The sequence below is a fragment of the Phascolarctos cinereus genome, unplaced genomic scaffold, assembly GCF_003287225.1.
Source record: "Phascolarctos cinereus isolate Bilbo 61053 unplaced genomic scaffold, phaCin_HiC Scaffold_5;HRSCAF=322, whole genome shotgun sequence".
In the NCBI taxonomy this organism is placed as follows: domain Eukaryota; kingdom Metazoa; phylum Chordata; class Mammalia; order Diprotodontia; family Phascolarctidae; genus Phascolarctos; species Phascolarctos cinereus.
Window position 1 is genome coordinate 363,577,263 of NW_027555958.1, and position 23,277 is coordinate 363,600,539.

At 34.9% G+C, this 23,277-nt stretch overlaps 1 protein-coding gene across 3 annotated transcripts in view; it reads left to right on the plus strand.

Annotated features, from left to right (window-relative positions):
* ESRRG (estrogen related receptor gamma) overlaps positions 1-23,277 on the plus strand; it is a 648,087-nt gene that overhangs the window by 455,710 nt on the left and 169,100 nt on the right. For all 3 annotated transcript variants that reach the window (XM_078156311.1, XM_078156312.1, XM_020982262.2), the window contains one exon: positions 11,326-11,741. In XM_078156311.1, the coding sequence (XP_078012437.1) occupies positions 11,339-11,741 (403 nt within the window). In that variant the 5' untranslated portion in view covers positions 11,326-11,338. The remainder of the gene's footprint in view (positions 1-11,325; positions 11,742-23,277) is intronic.

Sequence of the window (23,277 nt, forward strand, 5' to 3'; positions counted from 1 at the left end):
AACGTAGTAACAACTCCAGGACTCCCTGCTGTTTGCTGACAGCGTGGTGTAACACATTGGGACAAACATTCACTTAAACGCTGATTGCAGGGAATTGCCATTCCCTCCTAACACCTTCCTCCAAAAAGGGATAAGAAACAGAGAATGGCCATTTCTGGGGAAACACAGGAGTTCTACTTATTTCCTTTGATTTCTGCCTCCCTCCCCACATCCTCAGCCCCCCCCCTTTTTTTTTTGAGGAACTAGAACTGGTTTAACAGTTGGGTGTTTTTCTTGTTGTTTCCATTCTATTGCAGTTATAGCACAAGTTATAGCTTTGGTATGATCACACTGGACCACATAGGTCTTTATACTCACATGAGCAAGCCCAGCTCCTGACTTAACCTGGCAGATCTATGGAAGTGAAGATGAACATTTCTTGACCATGGCAATGGCTTCTGTACCACAGGCAGCTTCATGCATTTCAATATAAATTATAGGGCCAGTGCTGTTTCTTCTCCATAGTAAGTTTTAGAAATAAAAAAGGAATTTGTTTTACTTCTGGTACAGTGGAAAGAGAACTAACTTTACTGTCAGAGTAGGACGTAGGTTCAAATCTAAATTGACAATTACCTGTATGGTCTTGCTAAGTTAAGTTGCCTAATCTCCCTACATCTACATTTCTTTATTGAAAAGAAAGGGATCAGACTGGATGCCTTTAGATCTATGATCCTATGATCTCTAATTTTATAGAGGCTAAATGACTCATTCAGTTTTCCAAAATTGTAGTCCAATACTTTTTATTCAAGGACAGGTCTTCTTCAGACATTGAGACAAGATATAGAAATAGATAGAGATACTATTCTGAAATTCTGATGACACAACAGCTTTCTTCCTGGTGCAAGTACTTTGATGGAAGTTATTTCAGAATATTCTGTTTTGAGAAAGCTCATTATGCTTCATAGTAAATCCTTGATTGTTTTCACAGACTACATTTTCATATGTGTTTTGGAAGCCCAAACAAGTGGGTATGTAGGGATACATACATACATATGTAAATATATAAACACATATGTGCATACATATATATGTACATATATAATATGTAAATACTGTATATCTATACATATACACAAATAGATACTACATGTATGTATGTATTGGCTTTTTTGGAAAATAGTGGCATATGTGTTTGGCACTACATTTTCTCCCTAAGTAGTGCCTCATTAAAAAATTTTTTTTTAAAGAAAGACTTAGACTAACAATTAGAAGTCTTTTTTTATACTTTATATTTTGCTTCTAGAGGTAAAGGTATAAGATGAATACCACCTGATACCAAGAGTATAATTGTCCTTCAGTGCTAAAAGTAATATCTGCAATTGCTTCCTGATGTTTAATGTTGTAAAATAAAATGTTCAAAAAAATACATGTATTGTGTACCAATAGCCCAATAATGAAATGTGCAACATGGATTTCCTCTTGTTTTAGCTATGAATATTCTTCTTTCCAGTTCTCTTTATGTACTCTTCCCAGTATGCTTCCTTCAATTTTCATATTAATTCTTTCATTGGCATTTATGTACTCTTCCTCTTATAGTTCAGTCAACTGCAAAATCTTTATGCATTATGTCCCAGGATGAAATGAATTATCCCTACTTCTGCTGTCCCTGAGAAAATCAGTGGATTGATTAATTTTATTTTTTTCTTAGAGCGGGTACCTCCTTCGATAGGCAAATTGTAAATAAACATCTTTTCATCCTGTGGCCTAAGTGATCGTTAATATAATTTCATCCATTGGTGTGACACGATGGGTTTCCACTTATTAACCTTTACTCTTGCTATATGACCATCCCAACTTATTTTCTATTTATACATATTTTGGATATCTTTTAAGCTGCATTTTGCATGAAATTCACATCATTTTTTCATAATCCTTATACTCACCATGCATGTCACCTTTGTCCTTTTACCTCTTAAAGGTAATTCACTTATTTGGATGGTGTAGTATTCCATGATTCACTGTTATATAGCATCCTACCAGGCAGTTTGAAGGTTAATTTTAGTATGAAACAGATTGGTTTTGTTTCTAGCAGAAACTTGGATTCATTGAAGGTATTCTGCAAGTTCTCAAAAGTCGTACAGCCCACCTTCATTTTCCTTCTGTAATGTCTGTCCATTATAAACACACTAATGAACCAATTCAATGGGCTGTACATTCAACCACAAAACATAATATAAACAAGAGATATTCTTTATTCACTTGGTTTTTCCAAATGAATTGTTAACCAAACCCTTTTGAGCACCTTTGAATCTAATTTTGGAGGCTCTGAATGTTCTGGGACTTGATGAAGTTAGTCTAATACCATTTGCAAGCTGGAATGACTGTGTATGTGACTGTGTGTGTGTGTGTGTGTGTGTGTGTGTGTGTGTGTGTGTGTGTTTGTGTGTGTATACATACTCACACTATGGATACAGATATGGGTACCTATATATCTTTTAGGATGATATTGGAATCTTTACAGCATTTCATATCCATAGACACATAAATGTACACATATATAGTTTGACTTAGATATTTCTATTATATCTATCGATAGATAATCCTATATGGATTTATCTGTATGGAGGAGGAGGGGATATTGTCAAGGTCCCTGGTCTTGATGACATACCCAGTGTTCATAGGATAGTGGTGGGGGAGGAAGGAAGCAACAAAGAATTCAGATAGACTGAACTTTCAGTGACTAGGATTTAATTTGAATATTACGCATATGTACTATAACATACTTAGTGAGGGTCGTTGCAGTTAGAGAATATGGTCTGAATTTTTTCTTTTTGTTTTTTTCCTGCTTTGCAAAAGTATGCACAATTTTTCATTTCTGTGTCATTAAGGCTTTTTTTTTTTAAAGATGTCGCCTTCCTTGGGCTTCTTGGAATCTGAATAGTCTGAACACAAGAAAATTTAGTGATCTATATTTCTCTTTGGAAAACAGGAGATTTGTAGAATTTGGAGAACTTTTCTTTTGTGGAAAGCTTACTGTAGAGGAGTTCTGCTCATTGTGAAGTAAATCTCCAGAAAAGAATAAATGTGAGATTCAGTTTTAGCTGTTCAAAGCTTGGTTTTGATTATTTATTCCTTCTGCAGTTTTTCAACTCTTCCCCCAACCTGCTTTGCCTTTAACTGGAGATGGTGGCCAGTGACATTTTTCCTACCTAGTTTGTTGACTCTAGGGTATAAGGTATACTAAGAAGGCTTTTGATTCCTGGAGAATAACTGGTTAAAATAATAGTAATCGTTCTCATTTTGTTACTCCTTAAGTTTTATATTTCTAGATCTATAGCTGTCATGCAGTTGGGTTGTGCTAAGGACATGTTTGATTAGAGGTGCACTAGTGTATAAGTATACACATTTGTTAAAACTCTGAATTTACCTCAGTAGTATTGATTAAATGCCAGTTGTTTGTTTAATCTAATATGTATTTTTCTTTTGATACATTCTTTGAATGTAATCAAGATAATAGTGATCATCAGTGAAATATCATGTTAGTTATAATGTAATTCCATAAGAATTGATTTGGACTTGCCTGTGAAGGGTAGCTCTCTTTCTCTCTCTCCCTTTTTAGCCCGATTTAGATGATTAGACTGAGATTTTTACGTGTAATCTCAGTTCATATAAAATGCATATATTTTATAGACTTATAGGTTACTCCATGCTATGTGAGTACCTATTATATCAAGCAACACTTCAGACAGTTAATTATGCAAAACATCATGTATGCAATTACCTGGTATTATTATGCATTTAACAATTTTATTGATTTGATAGTTCCTCATTTACAATATTTAAAGCTATAAACATAAGATGCTTACCCCTAAATTGAAATAGGTCCAAGAAAATGAGCTAAGGATAAATTATGCTACTAAAGCTTTTCTGCATCAGATCGAATCCTTAAATAGAGAAACTGTCAACAATCATAATATGCAACACATTTCGATATCACAGGACCATTTCTTTCCCATTAATAAAGTTTATCAAGCAGGGAGCTTAAGAAATAACTATACAATGCAAATAGAAGCAACTGCAATTCTCTGTTTCTAAATTAGTCTGAGTAATTTAATAGGAATACCAGTAGAAGGTTTAAGCCTGTGAGTTGTTTATATGGGATGCTGGCAAATTCTATGAGGCCTTCACACACACACCCACTCTCTCTCTCTCTCTCTCTCTCTCTCTCTCTCTCTCTCTCTCTCTCTCTCTCTCTCTCTCTCTCTCTCTCTCTCTCTCTTTCATGGACAGACATGCACAGACAGTTCCAATATATTATCATTAGAAGCTGACTAATCTCCTAAGTATACTTGATTTTCTTCTGGAGTTTCACTTCTGGGTTTCTCCTCAGCAGCTTATTGTCTTCTTTTCCCTATCTTGATTTTAGCTATATTAGGTTCTCACTTTCCATGCATCTTCATAAAACAGATATAGGGCAGTAAGTCATTATTGTACCACTTAAATGCATTTAAGATTTCATTAAATCTTTTTTAAAACCTTTGCTCATCATGTTATTTTTGTACCTATGGAGTTATAAGTCATGGAAAACTTCCCTTTGGATGCATGGAAAGGAATGTATCAGAAGTACAGAATTTATGTGTCTTGTCTTCTAAGCACTAGAGTAGCATGCCTCTGAAGTTAGGTTGGTTATAGAGTAGAGACAGCTTTGAGGCCCTGGTTTGCACTTTGGCAAGTACTGACCTGGTTTCCTAGCTCTGCTCTTACAACTCCTTCTGTCAGTGTATTGGACACCAGTTCTGGGTGTGTGGTTATGGATGGTGGAACAGGGGGCTGCTTTCTAATGAAATAGAGTAATGATGTCTGGTGAAGTAAAAGGAAGTGGGAGCTAAAATGTAGGAAGCATTGTCACCAAATGACTATTTCCTTTTACACTGGAGTATCTCGTTAGATTGGCCTCAACATGTAATAAAAGGGGTTTACTGTAACAACAGGGTGGTGTTTTGTTTTTTGTTTTTCATTTTTTGGTGTATGCATGTGTATTGGGTCTGGATTAGCAGTGCTTACTTTTATAATTAATGATCTGTTCCATTAGGTTAACTTGTCAGACCTTAAGATATTTCTTATTAAAAGAAAAAATCCTTTCTATTCCTTCCCCAACTAAGCCAGTGTACCTTAATGCAATGATGATATGTTAGACCAAGCAGTTGTCAAAGCATCGTATTACAGTGATGCCATAATGACACCCTGTCTCTGTAAAGTAGTCATGTTTTCTCAAATCACACGTTGCACCGTTGATTTCTGACATGACACTTCATTCAGTGCCTTCTCTTTCTTCAGCATCACCATTCTTTGACAATAGCAGCTGTTGCCCATTTTCCCACTAAGTGATTCACATTTCGCCACTTTGCTAGAGTGCAATTAGTTAGAACAGAAGAGAAAATGTTCATTGTAAAGTGGCTTTGCCTGAAATTGTAACTCAGCCCGGTAACAAGAGCTGGTGGGATGATAATCTTTAAGATTGTGTATTGAGGGAAAGATAGACTGCTAAATTTCCCCCTCTTCGATACTTGATTTTAGAAATCAGAAGAGCGTGTCCATCTATGTCAGAAACTTCCAGGCTACTAAAAGTCTATTTTTACAAAGACTAAAAATGATTATCTGATTAATTTTTTATATGACACCATTGTGAATCCCACTATGTTTTTCCTGCTTTAAATAGTGATATTAAGCAGTAGGTGGACAGTCAAGATGAAGTTAGACTACTTCTCTGTTTGGAATTTAAAGCACATTTCAACCTGACCCATTCCCCCCTTTCCAGTTTTTTTATACTTCATTCCTCTCCAAGCACTCTACAGTCTAACTACACTGGCCCATAGTGTCTCCTTGCCCCCTTCCCCCTCAGTGATACTCCATGTTTCCCCACGTGTGCATTTGTACCATCTATGTCTTGTGCCTGGAATGCTTTCCTCACCTATGTCTTCTAGCTTTTCTAGCTTCTTTAAATACTCAGCTTGAATTGTTCTTTCCCCAGAAGGCCTTTCCTGGCCCTCCTGCTGCTGGTGCCATCCCTTTGAGATTACCTTCTTTTATACTGTATATCTTAAGCATATATAGATAGTTATTTACATGTTGATTCTTCCATTAGAATATGGAGGGCAAGGTCCTGTTTTTCCCTTTCTTTGTATTTCCATAGCTTAGCGTAGTTCCTGAAACATTGTTAATCAACTGACTTTATTATTGCTACATGCCTCAGTTTCTTTTACATAACAGTGCAGATAACAAATAAATTTGAGAAGCACTTGGTCATAGTTAAGGGTTTGAAATTGTACACATTATTGTTACTTGGAATAAGTGAAAGTGGAACCATTTCAGCCAAAATTTTTTTCATCCATCTCATTAATATACCACCACTGATATTGTTGAAGCCAATATATAATAAAAGCACTGTCTAATTCCTCTCCCCTTGTTTTTTTCTCTTTCTTTCATTCATGTAAAACAAGAATCCTCATTCTATTTGAGTTTTTCTTCCCTGTTAAGAACCCATACATAGATTATTCATGAGACATATGAAAACTTTTGTAGTTACTTGGTGGCTTATATGTATTGAGAAATCTTGATGATGGCAGTTAGTGAATAAAATTATAGTTTTCACTTTCTTATTGGGAAAGTTAATTATTTGTTAAAGTAAGACGTGTTTTGATTGCAGATAAAAGTTTGGTGTATGAAAGGGTTTAATTACTTATATTGTGTCTCTTCTGTGAATTGAAGCACAGATTCAGAATTATGAAGATCTTAAAGCAGAACTATTTATTAATAAATTAAGCATTCTTGATAAATAGGATGTATTCTTTCTCCATGATGTTTAATTTCTAATATCTAAGATCTAATTCTCTCTCGTACTCAGCCTCAGTCTTAAGATAAGCCAGGCACAGAATGGTACCTTGAGCTTAACTGTAGGCCTTCTCTTGAATCTGTTTAACTCTTTGTGCAGAGGTCTGTCTCCTAATAGAATAAATAAAATGTCAGCAATTAATACCTGTGCCCAGTGCCACCCTTTTCCTTTGGCTTATCCTAAATGTGCCCTCCTCCCTGGGTTGTTGTGAGAGAAGAGCTTTATAAATCACAAGTCACTATATGAATGTGAACTATTGCTCAAAAAAAGTGTTTTGAAAGCTGGAAGGGCTCACTGCTGCCTTTTCATTTCTCCTTTAATAGTAAAATAGAAACAACTATACCAAGTCTTTAAAATAAATATTGCCTGCATTTATTCAACACATGTTATTTCTATTCATAATCCTTAACTAAATTTAGTTTTTTTATTAATGCAACGTGACCTAAAAATTCTGCCTTAACAGCACATTGTGGAATTGGGCTTATTCTCTTTGGCTGCAGATAAAGTCATCATTTTGAAAATGGCTCTTTCTGACAAAAAGGTGTTCTTTTGAAATAAAGTCTTATTCACTACATTCCTCTTAGAGTTAATGTGAATTTTAGTGCCTCTAATTTTAGATTGAAGTGAGGTCTAGAATAAAACCCACCAGCTGACAATTGAATTTATAGATAGTTGTGAATATTTCAGGCTTGAATAATAGAGCTGTAGACTTTCAGAGACAGAGAGGGAGAGAATTAAGACCCTACTGTAGTTTTAGGATATAATGTAATGGTGTCTAGGAAGTGTTCAGTGTAATGAGCTAAGTAGTAATTAGGAGGCAACTATGCTCTTACTAAGATTTCATTTCGGCTTCATTCCAAACATTGGTGAGGGTGACTCAACATAGGTCAATGTGCAGCAGGTGTGAGTGGCCATTTCGGTTTCTTCCATTTAAGCAGGAGACATCACTGAAAAACAGTGCTATACTCTTGGTGACATTTTAAGCATGTCTTTCTGGGAAAAGAAAATCGTAAAGTTGGTTCACTAGTCATAAGCTTTAGTTTTCTTCCTCTACAAAGAGGTTAATGTTTGAACAGAAATTTCCCATTTGGTAACCCTCCATCCAGCTTGCTCAGTTTCAATTGCTGTTTAGAGGGGCCAGACCTTGATTCATTTGAGACACCACAACTTTCAAGGTGCTGTTGTTTCTATATTACCCTCTTTCATGTGGACATTTCTGTAAATGGTTATAGCAAAATTATGAGTTAATATTTTGATTTCTGCCAAGCTTGAATGAGGTTTTGCAGCAGATAGAAAAACATGTATTTTGACAAGTAATTAGCTGTTGACTTAGTCCGATGTAGGCAAGTGATTGTTTTCGGATTAGAAATACAATATCAAAGTTTGTTTCCCAAGAAATGATTAATTGAATGACTGAAAATTCATAAGCAAGGTTTTTAGGTCAAAGAATAGGGAACGTGATGATAAAGCCTTTCTCCTTGTAGTAATAGTGAGCATTATTTGCAAGGGGGAAAATAAAAAAAGGAGTATCAGCAAGAGAAGGGCGAGAGAAAAATCGTGTGCTTGGCAATAAAGTATCTTATAGCAACTACACTCCATAAAAACTCTACCTTGTGGGCAGATGGTGAAAGAGTTAATTGATATTTTTAATCATAGCTGTGGAAAATTCAGTGCCAGAGAGAGGAAAGGAGAGCAACCATGTTTTAGTACCCTAATAATTTCTAACTCTAGTCTAAGATCATAATGTATGTGAGAGCAGTCCAGTAATTATAAGGTAATAAGTGAAGTGGTGGTGTAAGTGCTCTAAATTAAAAGGAATTCGCAGGGCTGCTGTAAGTCAGTGCCGACCCGCTTTCTTTCAAACGTTGACTTGAGAAAAGTGCTTAGCCCAGAGTGCAAGCAGGGAGACAAGAGAGAGCTATCTATTAATTACAATGCTCATTAACAGTGACGGGTACAAGGCAGCAGATGCAGAAGGGAAAGGACAAGCTAGTTCAGGCTGGCAAGAGGAATATTTTTTTCTTCTCCTAGTTCTTGAGGAAAGGACAACACAAGTGGGTGGTCAGAAGCAAAAGAAAATTATGATTGTAGGTTTTAATTTCCCTTTTCCTTTGTTTGTGTCTTAACACTGATCTGCCTTGCAAAAAAAAAAGGAAAGGAAAAAAATATATGTGTGTGTGTGTGTGTGTGTGTGTGGTGTGTGTGTTGAGATGCAGATTCTTTCCTTGGTGTGTGGTATCTGAGGTAGACTATATAGAATCTACTTGCAAAGTAAGCATTCACAATTACAGACCCCATATTCTTGTTTTTAAAAGAAATGTGGGAAATTGAGAGATAGGTAAAAGAAGACCAAACTGATGAACTGATAGAATCTTAGTTTTTTAGCTAAAGAATAAATTTTCTCTTAGTTATTATATGAGTGGTTTCCCAAAGTTTTATGACTGTTTTCAAATGCTCTCTTCTGGAAAGTAACTTCTTTTTAGACTTACCACTTTTTCTCACCCTAGTGTTATCTCTGAAAGTTTTCTGAAAGGGGTTTTGAACTATGGCATAGTAGGAGAAAAATGGAAGTACTTATATCTTTTCATCTAATGAGCTTTTAGAAATTCATTGGCTGATAAGGATTAGAAATGCAGTGGAGCAGCATTTATTCATAAGCACTTAACTACGTGCAAAGCACTATGCTAAAATACTTAGGATAAAAATAGAAAAGTGAGACTGTTCCTACTCTCAAAGAGCTCACATTCTAATTGGCAGAGACAACACATCAAGGAACACTTGTGTTCACATTCAGTTCATGGCAGATGGAAGGGCCAGGTAATACTTATGTTCTGGCAGGAAAAAGAAATGGGGCAGATGGCAAGCCCTGAGGACTTTGGGGGGAGAAATGGTAAGGCAGATGGGTCCTGACCAAGAGGATAATAGGTCCAGGGGTCAGAGTGGAGTACATCTGGGATCCCTCCAGCATAGGTGTGGATGAGGAGATCACCATCCAGTTGACAGTGATGGTCCTGTCCTTGGCTAGAATTGGGCAGTGGGTAATGAGGATTGGGTTGGGTAAAGGGAAGTTTTATGGCTCCCATAGAGGCAAGTAGTTCTCATCTGTCTTCTGGCCTCCCTGTTGGTGAGCAGAGAATAGGGATGAGGTGATGAGAAGGTAAGATGTGGTTGGGGTTTTTTCCCCCTAGATAAAACAGCTGTTCCATGCCTGCTCTTTAAGCTAGTGGTTTTCTTTTTTCTTTAAAGACAGGAAGGCAGGTATGGGAAGTCAAGACAGTACTTCATCAGTTTCCTTTTTGTAGAAGTAACCTGTCAGGTTCTATAATCCTGTTGCTGTGAATTAGATGAGAATGCTTATTACTGTTTTAGTCTCTGGATAAGGGCTAAAATGCGATCATTTCCACAAACTATTTCTTTTGGATTTTTATGGAATCAAAGGCAGGGGAGAATATATTTAGGGGAGTATCCTTAATTATCGCCCTAGATTTTTGTCTAGAAATTTGGTTGTAAGGGGGAAGAGAGTGAGCATTTATGTAGTGCCTGCTATGTGCCAGACACTGTGTTAAGTGCTTTACAAGTATTAACTCATTTGATCCTTACACCAATCCTGTAAGGTAGGTGGTATTTATTACTGCTGCTTTATAGTTGAGGAAACTAAGGCAAACAGAGGATAAGTGTAAGGTCACACAGCAAGTAAGCATCTGAGGCCTGATGACTCGGGTCTTCCTGAACCCTATAGTATTAGATGTGTGTATACATACACCTGTGTACATATATATGCATATGTGTATGTATATAGGTAGGGAGGTAGGTATGTATATAAAATGAAGATGTTTTAATGAAGAAAACATTCTGAATATGTATTCCCACAGTTAGGTGAATAAAAGACAAAATTATAATTATGGAAGTTGTTGACAATAATCCCAAACCAAGCAATCATCAGTCAGATAAAAGTTTGATTCTGTCCATATGATTTGTGCCTTGAAAAAATCTGCAAGTGAAAATACAATGACCATAAATTAAAATCCACAAATAAAATGAACTTTGAAAATCCCCAGCTGAATATTTGACTATTTTAGATTCAGAGAGTTGACTTGAAATTGACACGGTTTGAAGGATGGAAACTTTTTAAAATGGTGTTGAGTGGGAGGAATGACTCTTCCTGTCAGCAGCCCTGATATAGTTCTGTCATGGCCTTAGGCCGATCACCTTCATGTTGAACAAGGGATATTGACTAATGAATGAATAATGTGTGTTTTTAGTCCATAAAAGGCACCCTTAAAGAGCAATGTCTTTAATACGTGAATTTTTTCTCCTCCTTTCTTTACTATGTCTGTCTCTTCCCTCCTTCTCTTCCTTTTGCTTTTATCATTTTGTGTTTGTATCTCTCCTCTTCATCTTTATCTTTTCTTTCTCCTTCCCCTGTCTTTTCTCTCCTCTCCCCTATGTTTCAGGCTTCTCTGCAGAATGTCAAGCAAAGATCGACACATTGATTCTAGCTGTTCGTCATATATCAAGACGGAACCCTCAAGCCCTGCCTCCTTAACGGACAGCATCAACCACCACAGCCCCGGTGGCTCTTCAGACGCCAGCGGGAGCTATAGTTCAACCATGAATGGCCATCAGAATGGACTTGACTCACCACCTCTGTACCCTTCTGCTCCTGTCCTTGGAGGTAACGGGCCTGTCAGGAAACGATATGATGATTGTTCCAGCACCATTGCAGAAGATTCACAGACCAAGTGTGAATACATGCTAAATTCGATGCCCAAGAGACTGTGTTTGGTGTGTGGTGATATAGCATCTGGGTACCACTACGGGGTAGCTTCATGCGAAGCCTGCAAGGCCTTCTTCAAGAGGACAATTCAAGGTTAGTATCAGTATGTTACCTACTCAGTTGGGAATTGTCCATTCTCCCATCACCCATCCTGACTTTTCTCACTTCTTCTGTTTTCATGCTCAGTAATCAATCTTGATTATACCACAGAAATTAGCTAAATCTAATGGGGGGCAGGGATAATGCACAGAAAACTTTGTACTGAAGTACCATCCCAGCCTTCATTTTTAGAAACTAATAAGGAAGGGTTTACAAACTTGTAGGACTGGAGTTGACCCAGCAGTTATGAATATTCTCTGTCATTGTAGCAGCTGAACGAACACAAGATTATGTGCCAGTCCTTTTGTTGGCTGTGCATTAGAGATTCCTGAACCTGTATAATTCTGTGGTCATCTCTGATTCCACCTCCTACACCTCCTGTTCTCCTAAGTATGTTGTCTTTCACTTGTTGTATAAAACTGAAAATTGTGTGCAAAACCTTTTTTTCTCCTTATAATGATGCAACTGTAACTGTTACATTGCAAAGTAAATCTAGTTTATTCTTTTCTGAAGGGTAATCTGTTTTAAAAAATATATAAAATAAGAAGCTGAAGTGCCTAATGTACTTAAGTGCATTATTTACTGGCCATTTACCTTTAAGAACCTTCCAGAATACACCCCTACTGACACCCAGATTCAGCAAATACCTGGCAGATTACATCCTATGTGAAGAAACCTAGAAAGTTTTGAACTCTACCACTTGTAATGCTTATTGCATAGCTTTCTCAATACCTTAGCGAATACTTTCCTAATACTTTCTGCAAAGTACTCCGGTATTTGAGAGAGTGTGGGTCTTAGTTCTGTGAATGCTTAAGTATAAATATTTCAGAGAAGTGGTTTTAGTTAATGATCAGGAAATCCATTTTAGTCTGTCTTATGTTTGTCCAGAAACTTACACATTAATATTCTTTAATTGTTTTTCCTATAAATATCTGTTTTAAATTAACTTTGATTATCAATAGTCCATTTTTTATTTTCTCCTTTAGGAAAAAAAAAAAGATCTACCAGTGTAAAGTCAGCATTAGCTCAGGTTTTTACTGCTAGGATTGAGCAGTACTGATAAGGTAACAAGAATGTAATTTGATAAATATTTCTTAATCAAATATTATAAATTTTATAAAAATTAATAAACATTTTATGCGTGGCATTGTGTTGGGCAGTGGAAATAGACAAAAAATAAATACTCCCCACCCTCAAGGAACTTACATTTTATCACAAATGGTGTACAAATAGTACATAGTTTCTTATATGAGAAGCAGAATGAGTATATTTATTGAAGTTGAATAATTTCAATTAAACATATTACAAAAACTCAAGATTAACTCTTAGGTGCATAAGATCATAGACAGTTTTAAATAAGTGCTCAGTTCAAATTAGCAGCCTGATTTATTTGCCTTCCATAAATACATTTCTAACAGTATCCAGACATCCTAATAGCATTTGATCAATGCTAATTCAGATGATGTAAAAATCTAATGCTATTGTATTTTGGATTTTAAAATAACATGTTTCCTACCTCTGGACGTGTATATCCAGTGATTAAATGAGATAATATTTGTGAAATGCTTAGCACGCTGCCTGGCACAGAACAGGTCCTTAATAAATGCTTATTCCCTTCTCTCACCTTCTTCTATTATAAAACGGATGTTTTGGCATGAATTTAATGTGCGTATTGATATGGGCAAAAGTCTCTATGTAGGCCCTGACCCAAATAATTAAATTTGTATTCTAAATCCTAAGGCCTGACAAATCCCTTTTATATTTTAAAGCAAATGTCAAGAACATCACAGATGTTTTTCATTATTGTTCAAAAGCAACAACAAATTACTTTGCTTTGTACTGGTACTGATTCATGGCCCTTATTTTCCAAGTGACAATTTTATGTGAAAATTGAAAACTCTTCCTTCAAATTTTGTCATGTTATTCTTAAGTCATCTTTCTAGTTAAAATTTCTACTCACCTAAAGGATTTGTATATTTACACTACATTGTTCCAAAATCCAGCCAAAAAAAAAAAAAAAAAGGAAAGGCCAACATCAGGTTTTTTTTTTCCCCCTGGATATTGAGTAAGTATGATCCAGATGGTTAAACTTATTGTGTGCTGCCTTTTGTTTTGCTGTAAGATATACTTTCTATTTTGTTTGTTTGTTTGTTTTTTGACAATTATTATACTCTTGCTTATGGTTAAAACTTAATTTCTCAGGAGATAGGACACCAATTCCAGAATTATTTCATTGGAAAAAAACAATGCAATAAAATTATACATGAGAAACCCCATACTTCCCCTCCTCCCTGCTTACTCATACACACATGCTTACATTTCAGAAAGTTGACAGTTTATTTTCAAGAGTTAATGGTCTAGGGGTATCTTTAAAGAACCAGTCGATTCTGACAGAATAAGATATTAGGGATTCGCAAGTAAACTTGGTGTTAATGTAGTAATTTAGTCAAATGTTTAAGGAATTACAAAGATCCAAACTTATGACCCAAAGACCTGAGTTGTTTATTTGCAATCAAAAATTAAGGGTATATACTTCAAATATAAAGGTTTTTTGTTTTAAACTAATCATCATTGTTAATTATATTTTTTGCTTTATTTTAATCTTCTGCATGGACAAAAATGACCAGAGTTATAATGTAATATTCTGGATCAAAGGATTAAAGGCCTTTTGGAAGCTTCCAGTTGGTATCAACATTTTAAGAAGCAGTTTTGTTTTTTGAGGATTAAAAATGTAGTAAATTTTTTTTCTTAAGGTGATATGTTCATAGATAGATACTTTTATTTAACCAACAGTAAGTAAAGTAGAACAATTAAATTTTTTTGATGTAATGACTAATTTGCTCAGGTTGTTGAAATACCACCATGAAAGCTTAACTGAATAAAGTTCAGTGATACACAGTGTCCAGTTTTATACCATACTGTAGTCACCTGAAGACAGAGATGTCACTGTCCAGATTAGTTCTCTGGACTTGCCCAACTGGCTGGACTTATAACTGACAGCTGGGCAACTTTTATTAAGGATATCCTGCTAACTACATCAGCAGGCATCACTCTGTAGTTCTCAAAGAGCCAAAAAAAATGCAATGAGGCAAATAAAGGGATTAAAATTGTGAAAGAGGACTGCAATAGTTAATATGGTAATTATGAGGCAGATTATAAAATTCCCTTCTTCTTGTCAATGGCAATAGTGACAATAATAAATAAGAATGCCTGAAATGTCAAAAATGGCTTACACATTGGGATGTGATAGAATCAAAGAACTGGGCAGACCCTGAAGTCCATCGAGTCTATTCTTGTACCTTTAGGCAGCATTGCAAGTAAACTTTCTCTGACAGATAGATGGCTGTATCCCCTCTTCAAATTCTCTGGGGGTCAGAAATTGTGCAACTTCCCCTGAGAACTAGCCTTTCCGGGATCTAATTACCCTTTTAGCTGGGAAGTTATGTAAGCACAGGCTTTTTTTTCCCCCCTTTTTTCTTTTTATTTGGATGGGTGAGAGGTCGAGAAGGACCTGGTTCTCTTGATACCCAACCAAATTCTATTGACTTCATTGGAGGACACATACATCCAAAGGCATTTCCCTTTGGGGAATGTAGTTCTTCTCTCATCTTTATCTTATTTCCAACTTTTTGTTCTGTATTTTATCTTTTATTTTAATAGGTTCAAGGCCTGTAAAAGAACGCTTATTCCTTGAAGCAAAAGAACACATATAGATGAGAAGTGTTCTTTTCAAAACTAAATGTGATATTTCAGTTCTGAAAGACAATCATAGATTTCAGTGAAAGTCAACCTAAAGAGTATATTTTGTTTGTTAAATGTTTCCATGTTATTGAAAACTATTCTAATATATCAGTTCATAAACTTAAGTCAGTCAAGCAAAAAGTTTTACTAACTGATAAAGTTGAGATTTTTAGATGATAGCATCTACATACTGTATCTCTGGACAGGTTCATAATTGCAACAGCAATTTAATTTGTTGTTTCCTTTGCTCATTCAAATATTTAATACTTTTACTGTTATTTCTACCTAAAAATTGTCTTCAACCCTAAGTGAGTAAGATTTTTTTATATCTCTGGTTTTATATTAAGAATATTAATTAAACATAAGGAAAGGTAGTGTGGTTCAATGGAAGGAGCACTAGCCTTGGAGTCAGGGGAGCTAGATTCAGATCTCAGCTTTGCCTTTCAGCTTCGTCTCTATGTGACCATGACTATACCTTAACCTCAGTTTCTTATTCAAAATATTTGGGTTGGATTAGATAATATCCAAGGACTATTACAATTCAAAATCCACAACTGTATAATCACTGTGTTTGGTATTGGGTAGAATAATGCAGTGATTAGGGTTTCACTTCCCCACTCCCATTTTGTCACCAAACAGAACGTAAATATTTCAGCATTTAATGCACGAGATGTGTGTCAAGGAATGTTGAAAATTAAATTGTGTGTCTTTGTATATCCAACAATGGCTATTTCACATTTTGATTTTATTATAATTACATGTCTTTACACTGATCTTATCCTTCCATTCCTCCACCCCCATTTTAGCAGGGAGATAAATGAAAATTTTGTTGAAATTAGCCATACCACTGGATTACCTTTGCAATTAGTGTATTACTTAGTCAGGTACTATAGGGGCGATTTCCCCAGCTGCAACACTGAAAAGGCTTAGATAAATCTCTTCTCAATTCAGCCCATTTGCACCCTAGCTGTAAGTCTTCATCACTGAAGTCACATCTGTTCTTAAGAGTAGAAACCTTCTTTTCTGTTCCTCTTGTCTCCAGTGAATGTTCTCAGCTTGGTACTTTGCATACGGTTGGTCTATAGTAAATGTTATTTGCTGACTGGAAGCCAAAATTTTTCATTTCCTCTCTGGTTCAGTAAATATGGTACTTGGGTTGAGGCAAGGTAATCATAAAGAACACACATTTGTAGGTCATTCACGTAACAGCATCATTTTTATATTTTTTACCTTTTCAAAAAAAAGGCCTGTTAAAAATTAGGATGTCTAGGGGCAGCTAGGTGACGCAGTGGATAGAGCTCTGGCCTTGGACTCAGGAGGACCTGAGTTCAAATCCAACCTCAGAGACTTGACACTTATTAGCTGTGTGACCCTGGGCAAGTCACTTGACCCCGACTGTCTCACCAGAAAAAAAAATTATGACATCTACCCATTGTTCTGTGCCAAAGGTATCACTCCTTCTTAAGATTTAACACTACCTTTTTCCCACCAAAGAAATTGACAAACAGATCAGAATATTTTTGTTTATATATGGACCCTTGAATGTTATTTAAATAGTTATTGCTTTTGTCATCCTGTATTACATGTAACAGGTTAGTCTCTAAATCATATGATTGGGGGAAGGAGACGAGAATAAGCATTTGTTAAGTGTTTACTATGTGTCAGACTCTGCGCTAAGCACTTTACAAATATTATCTCATTTCATCCTCACAGCAACCCTGTGAGGTAGTTGCTATTATCCCAATTTTACAGGAGAGGAAACCGAGGCAGAGAGCAGTTAAGTGACTTGCCTAGGATCACAAAGCTAGTTAAGTGTCTGAGGCAGGAAGATTTGAAGATAGTTCTTCCTGATTCCAGGGCCAGGAAATGTGCTCCTTAGCTGCTGATGAGAGAAAAGAAGTATCATTACTTGGTATGATTTTTAAATCATAAAATTTATTCATCATGTAAGGCATGAGCCATTGTTACAGACCCTCTAACCTTTTTACTTTATCCGTATTGAGTGAGGGAAAACATTTTTTTACTGTCCAAGAAGCAATGTTATAGATTTTTAATTGTTTTACAGATGGAGTTAAAACTAGAAACAGATACAAAAAGGTATTTTTAAAATGGATTCATAGATTGTCAGTGCAGGAAAGATACCTTTAAAAAATTGCAGACTATTGTAGGGCAACTCCAATTTAGAATAACTCCTATTTCCAGCTATGTAATCAGGTTGAATCATTAACTTAGCATCAGTTTCCTCTTCTGTAAAATAGGGGTAACATTACTTGTTTTACTTTTCAGAAATATTCTGTGGAACATATTTTGTAAACCTTAAAGTGTCGAAACATAATTTAATATTATCATCATCTAGTGTTGTCAGTCCCCTCATTTTACATATGAGGAAACCAAAGCCTAGCTGTGTGCATTAAAAACAAAGACCAAAAGGCAAAACTAACAGGGAATTTATTCTAATAATGAACACATGACAACAGGCAATATAACAATATTGAAAACATATTTTTATTTTTAAGGGTCTTTTGGGACCTAATTTCAATAACCTTTTTACTACTTTTTTTTTTTAAGGATTTCTGAAGCATGGTTAACCAGGATTTTAATGTTATAATTGGCAAAGTAGTAGTGTTATCTATATTATTTCTATTCTTTTACTCTCTTTGGGCTATACATGCTCCAGGTTAGTTTTTTAAAGTTTTTACTTTTAAAAATAAATGGCCCTGGCAACCTGAATCAGTGGGGTAGAAATTAAGTGTTTAATAGCTGTCTCACCAATTAACTCTTGCAACTACATCCTACACCCCAAAACTTTGGCAAATTGGGGTTACTTCTAAGTAGTCCTTCCATTCTCTTTGACTGTTCAGATACTGGCATCTACATGGACCCTGCTGTCAAATTTATATCTGCTAATCTCCTATTTATAAAGGGCTAGACTGAACCACTAATCCCATTTTCTACTCCAGTTTATTCCTCAGGTTTTAAAATATTGCTTGTCTACGTTGCAATTTACCAAGCATTTAATTTGCATTTTATTGCTTTAAATTGAGAGAGGGCAATGATCTAGGTGTTGGGGTTTTTTTTATTCCTTTAATGATTAGATTTTTCAATCTTCTTTTCATTGTTTATGTATTGCAGGCCAATTTGATCTGCAAATCTATGAACTCTTTGAAGTAAACATTTCATTTAATTACCTAGGTAATCAGAAAAGTAAAACTAGCTATGTAAATTAAGATAAAGTGACATTTAGAATGGCAGATAAAGTTGCCTGTAGGCCTTAGGTTGAGGGAGATCTGCTTGGCTTGGAGAGTTAGATTGCCTTTCCTCAGCTGACTGGCATGTGATCTTTGTTTAAGGAAAGGAAAATAGAAGAAACTTTCAGCATTTCTTTTACATTTTTATCTTTTTGTTGATGTTTAGATGTGAGGAGGCTAATGTACCTAAGGGGGTGGGGAGGGAGACATTTTTGTAAAAGTTCCCCTAGGCATAGAGTTCTTCAAAATTTTTAACATATTTAAAATACAACTCTTTTTGGTAAGCCACTTAATCTACATCTCATTGGATAACCTCATCCCCTGGGGGTTTGGAAGTGGAACATGCAATAGAGACTGGGCACTAAATTGGTGTACACATGTACACATATACACATCAGGTATAGGTGATGATAAAATTTACAGATTTAGAAATTTTATTGAATTTGATATGTATTTTTAGTACTTTTCTCAAAATATTATCTCAAGTTAAATTTAGGGAAACAGATATTTCTCTTTTAGACACTGATGCAGTGATTTCTTATTTTACACTCATTGCTTAGTCATAATTTATTTTATGAAACATGTATGTTTGCAAAATTCTTTAGCTCTTAATTTTTTTCCATATTTTGTTTCCCAAATATTCCTAACACTAACCTAAATAAAATATAAAATGAAATAGTGAAGAAACAAACAACATAGCAAACTAAACTACCAAAATCAGACTAAGTTTCACTTTAGTAAATTTAATTAAAAAGTTTTTTATGATGATCCTACACTCCTTTTGTTGTTTTATTCAGTCCCATGTTCTAATTTTGATTGGATTTTTAATAATGTCTTACAAAGTAGATATATTCCCAATTGATCCATATACAATTTCACTTTAGAAGGTACATAACCTTTTTTTATTGAATGAGTAAATGTGACAGTATCAGAAAGGACACAGACATTCTTCAAGTGTCAATATTTAACTTTACTTTTTCATCCATGATTAGTGGATGTTTTTTCCTTATTTCTTCTAATTTCTTTTCTTTATTTAAAAAAAAAAACACTTCTTTTTCCAAAAAGCCCATTTCTTACACCAGCCTCTTTTTTAAAAATACCTTTTATCTCCAAAAATCTTAGGTTGTTGCTAGCTAATTTCAGCTTTAGCCAGTACAGCATGACAAAGTAAATTTGGAAGTTAGCCTTAGGAACTCAGTAGGGAAGTACACTAGCCTTTCTTTTCCTTTACTTCCTGGGTGGTAACAATCAAATACTTATAAAATTTTAATTAAATCCTTCATAACTTACTTCATTCATTCATCTTTCTTTATGGAAAGGAAAGTCCAAGCATCATCATTTCTTAAGTTTTTTTTTTTAAGGAATAATGGTAGGTTCCTGTTTATTATTTCCTCTGAACCTGTCAAACAGGCCAGCTCCTAGCACATTATACGGCTTGTGTGTAATTCAAGGAAACAAGTGGGACGTTGGTGTGGTAATTGAGAAGCATGTGAAGAAACAGCTCTTACTAGATTTTCATTCTTCTCTTCCTTTCTCACCCTTTACCAGGCTGACTTTCATAAATGTGTTTGGATTTTTGAGTGGACATTATATTGTATTTTTAAGGTACCAAACTTTTTTCTTCTTTTTACACACCTGAAGACATGGTAGTAAAAATGGCATTAGAATTCTATTTCTTTCTCTTAAGACTCTTGTTAATTACATGTTACTGCATCTCACTTGTAGACAGTTGAGGTGATAGCTTGTGGGTAGAGGTGGTCTCAGAGTTGCAACTTGGAATTTTTAAAACATACTTTAATGATATGTCTCCACTGAGATGATCTCCAATCTCTGTAAGACTTAATAGATTATCTTTGACAGCTACTGTAGCTAAAAAAGTCATCAACTCACAGGCAACCTGTAGATATATTTCTCTGAATTTTTCTAGGCTAATTCTGTCCATTTTTAGGCTGATGCAGAATTTGTCTTCTACAGATTCCTTTAGCTACAGCCTCACCACCTCTTCTCCCTTACCGTACTCCTAAAAAAAAAATTGTAGATCTTAAATCAATTAGAATGAATTTCTTCCCTTAGTTGTCCATTAATCAAAATAAAACAATAAAAAAACCCCACCTTTCATAAGTCAGTATTTATTGAGTGCTCTTGAGTACTCAACAAAGGATGTCTTGTACTTTGTGTTTTTAAAAACAGTTAAATTCAGTTCATCAAGCCTTTATTAAGAAAGTCCTATCTGCTGAGCACTGGGATAGGTGCTTGGGTATAGAAAGACAAAAGCAATATAGCCCTTCCCCTTAAGAAGCTTAATGTTCTACTGAGACAAGAATACCTTATGTTAAAAGAAATGGAACCATAGAGTTAAGTGTAGCAGATATCTTAGAGATTTTCTTGTCCAACTCCCTTTTGTCTCTTTGACTCTGATCCCTCACTTTCTATGGCACCAAACTACCTCTTAGAGATCTCAAGACATTCAAGGTTATGATCCAGACTGGAATTTGTTTACAGTTTATGTTTTTTTTTCTTCCAAATGTTATGTTCATAGGGAAAAATAAATTTACCTGATTGCAGATGAGTATTTTAAGGTTTCCAAAATTTGACTTGAAATAATAGTATGAAAAAATCTTTTTTTTCCATAAAATAAAGAAAAGATTATAGTATGAAATTAGGTACTTTAAAAGACTATTAATTAGTAGGATGAAAGTTATCTAATAGATGATTCTATAACTGTGGGCTAAATAAGATAAAAAAAGACTAAAAATTACACTTAGAATAGTATTAAAGCTTGTCAGAAAGGAGATTAGTCAGCAGTGACTCATTGTGAATGCTCTTTATTCAATTTCAGACCATTCTTTGAAATTGTGAAGATTCAGCAAACCATTCGAAATATCTTTCAAACTTTGTTCTGCTTCTTTTGCTATATGATATCATTCCCTGTGACTTATATCTGTTGATATTCCTTATCCACTCACCCTAAGAGTCTTCTTTGAGGAATTGTCCCCCAAATACCTGCACAGTTATTTGTGATGTAATTTAAGATAATTTGGTGGGTTTTGTTTTTCTGGATTTTTAGGCTTAAAGATGTTTTATGGAAGGTACATCTCTTTGCTGCTGTTTCCAACACATCATTTGCCCCCTCACCCCATGCGTTAATTTTGGGGATTCTACATTATCTTAAAGATTAATACTGGGGGGTAGGACATGATAACGGCTATTTAATGAAAAGAAAATATTTCTTGCTTGTCGAAATGATCCATATCTTTAAAAAGAGACTTAGTTATTTTTTTGATTGGGGAAAATGAATCTGAGGGGAATTTCTTTTCCATATATTTTGCTTATTGACATATTATTGGATAAGCACACAATAAAATCTGATGTTCCTAAGACTTCGAAAAAATTAATATTTAAAGTGAAGATCCTACCCATGTTTAGAGTCAACCTGAATCTTTTTTGTCACACCTATAAATATTTTTCCCTGTTTTTAGAATTCTACGTGCATAGTTTTCCTTTTAGGAAGACCGGTAAATAGTCACATATTTGCAGGATAAGATGATATCCTTATCTGCTGAAAATATTTCATAAATGTTTTCCCTGTAGAGACCAATTTTTGGAGCCTAAATTTCCAAAAAGAAAAGTAAGACATTTTCATAGATATTTGAAAAGAAATGTGCAGTTTCCAATAATTTATCCATCTAATCAGTCATTCCATCATATCTTAAATGGACTTTCTTAAGAATATGCTTCATAAACTGAATCTGCTTTAATGAAGTTGAAATTTCAGTTCTATAATACATGTTTATAACTCTGTTAAATAGTTTCCAAAAGCATATTGAGACCATCCCCAAATTATATAGTCTACCTAGGAATTCAAAAGGTAATCATAAAGATGGAGAAGATAGTAGTTTTCTCCTGTTATGATTTTGGGATTTGTGCTTATTTCCGAGGTTTCTTCTAAGTCTTTATATTTGCAAATTTTAGTAAAGCCTTTTATTCCCAGTGCAATCTCTATATTGGTTCTTCTTGGGACAGAGAAAAAAAAACCCATATAAACCAAAATAGTACATGAAGTAAATTTAAAACTTCTATTTAAATATCAAGTAATTAACCATACTTTAGAACAATTACACTCCTGCCCACATTGCTGGTTTTGTTAGGATTTCACATGTAGTCATTTTTCCATCTGTCTCCAGATGGATAGATAGGTATACCCATATGCTCTGTCAGAGTACGACTCTTCCCAATCAATTCTTTTATATTGATATGAGTATGAAAAATGAGAAAAATTATATTTTAAAAGTCACAAGTACTTAAAAATAAAATTTTCCTTATTTTTCATATTCTATTTCCTTGGTCTCATTTACCTAACAATTTTATTAATTTCTACATAGAAAATGAGAACAGAACCAAAAGTTCTACCAGGCAGGCTCAAGCTCTTTTTGTAGCTCCTATGAGTAACTTTGCATGTCATCCACCTCTAGGAATAGGGTTTCATTGTTAGGCCAATCTCTGGGATTCATACCATCCATTCTGGAATAGAGACAGGAGTG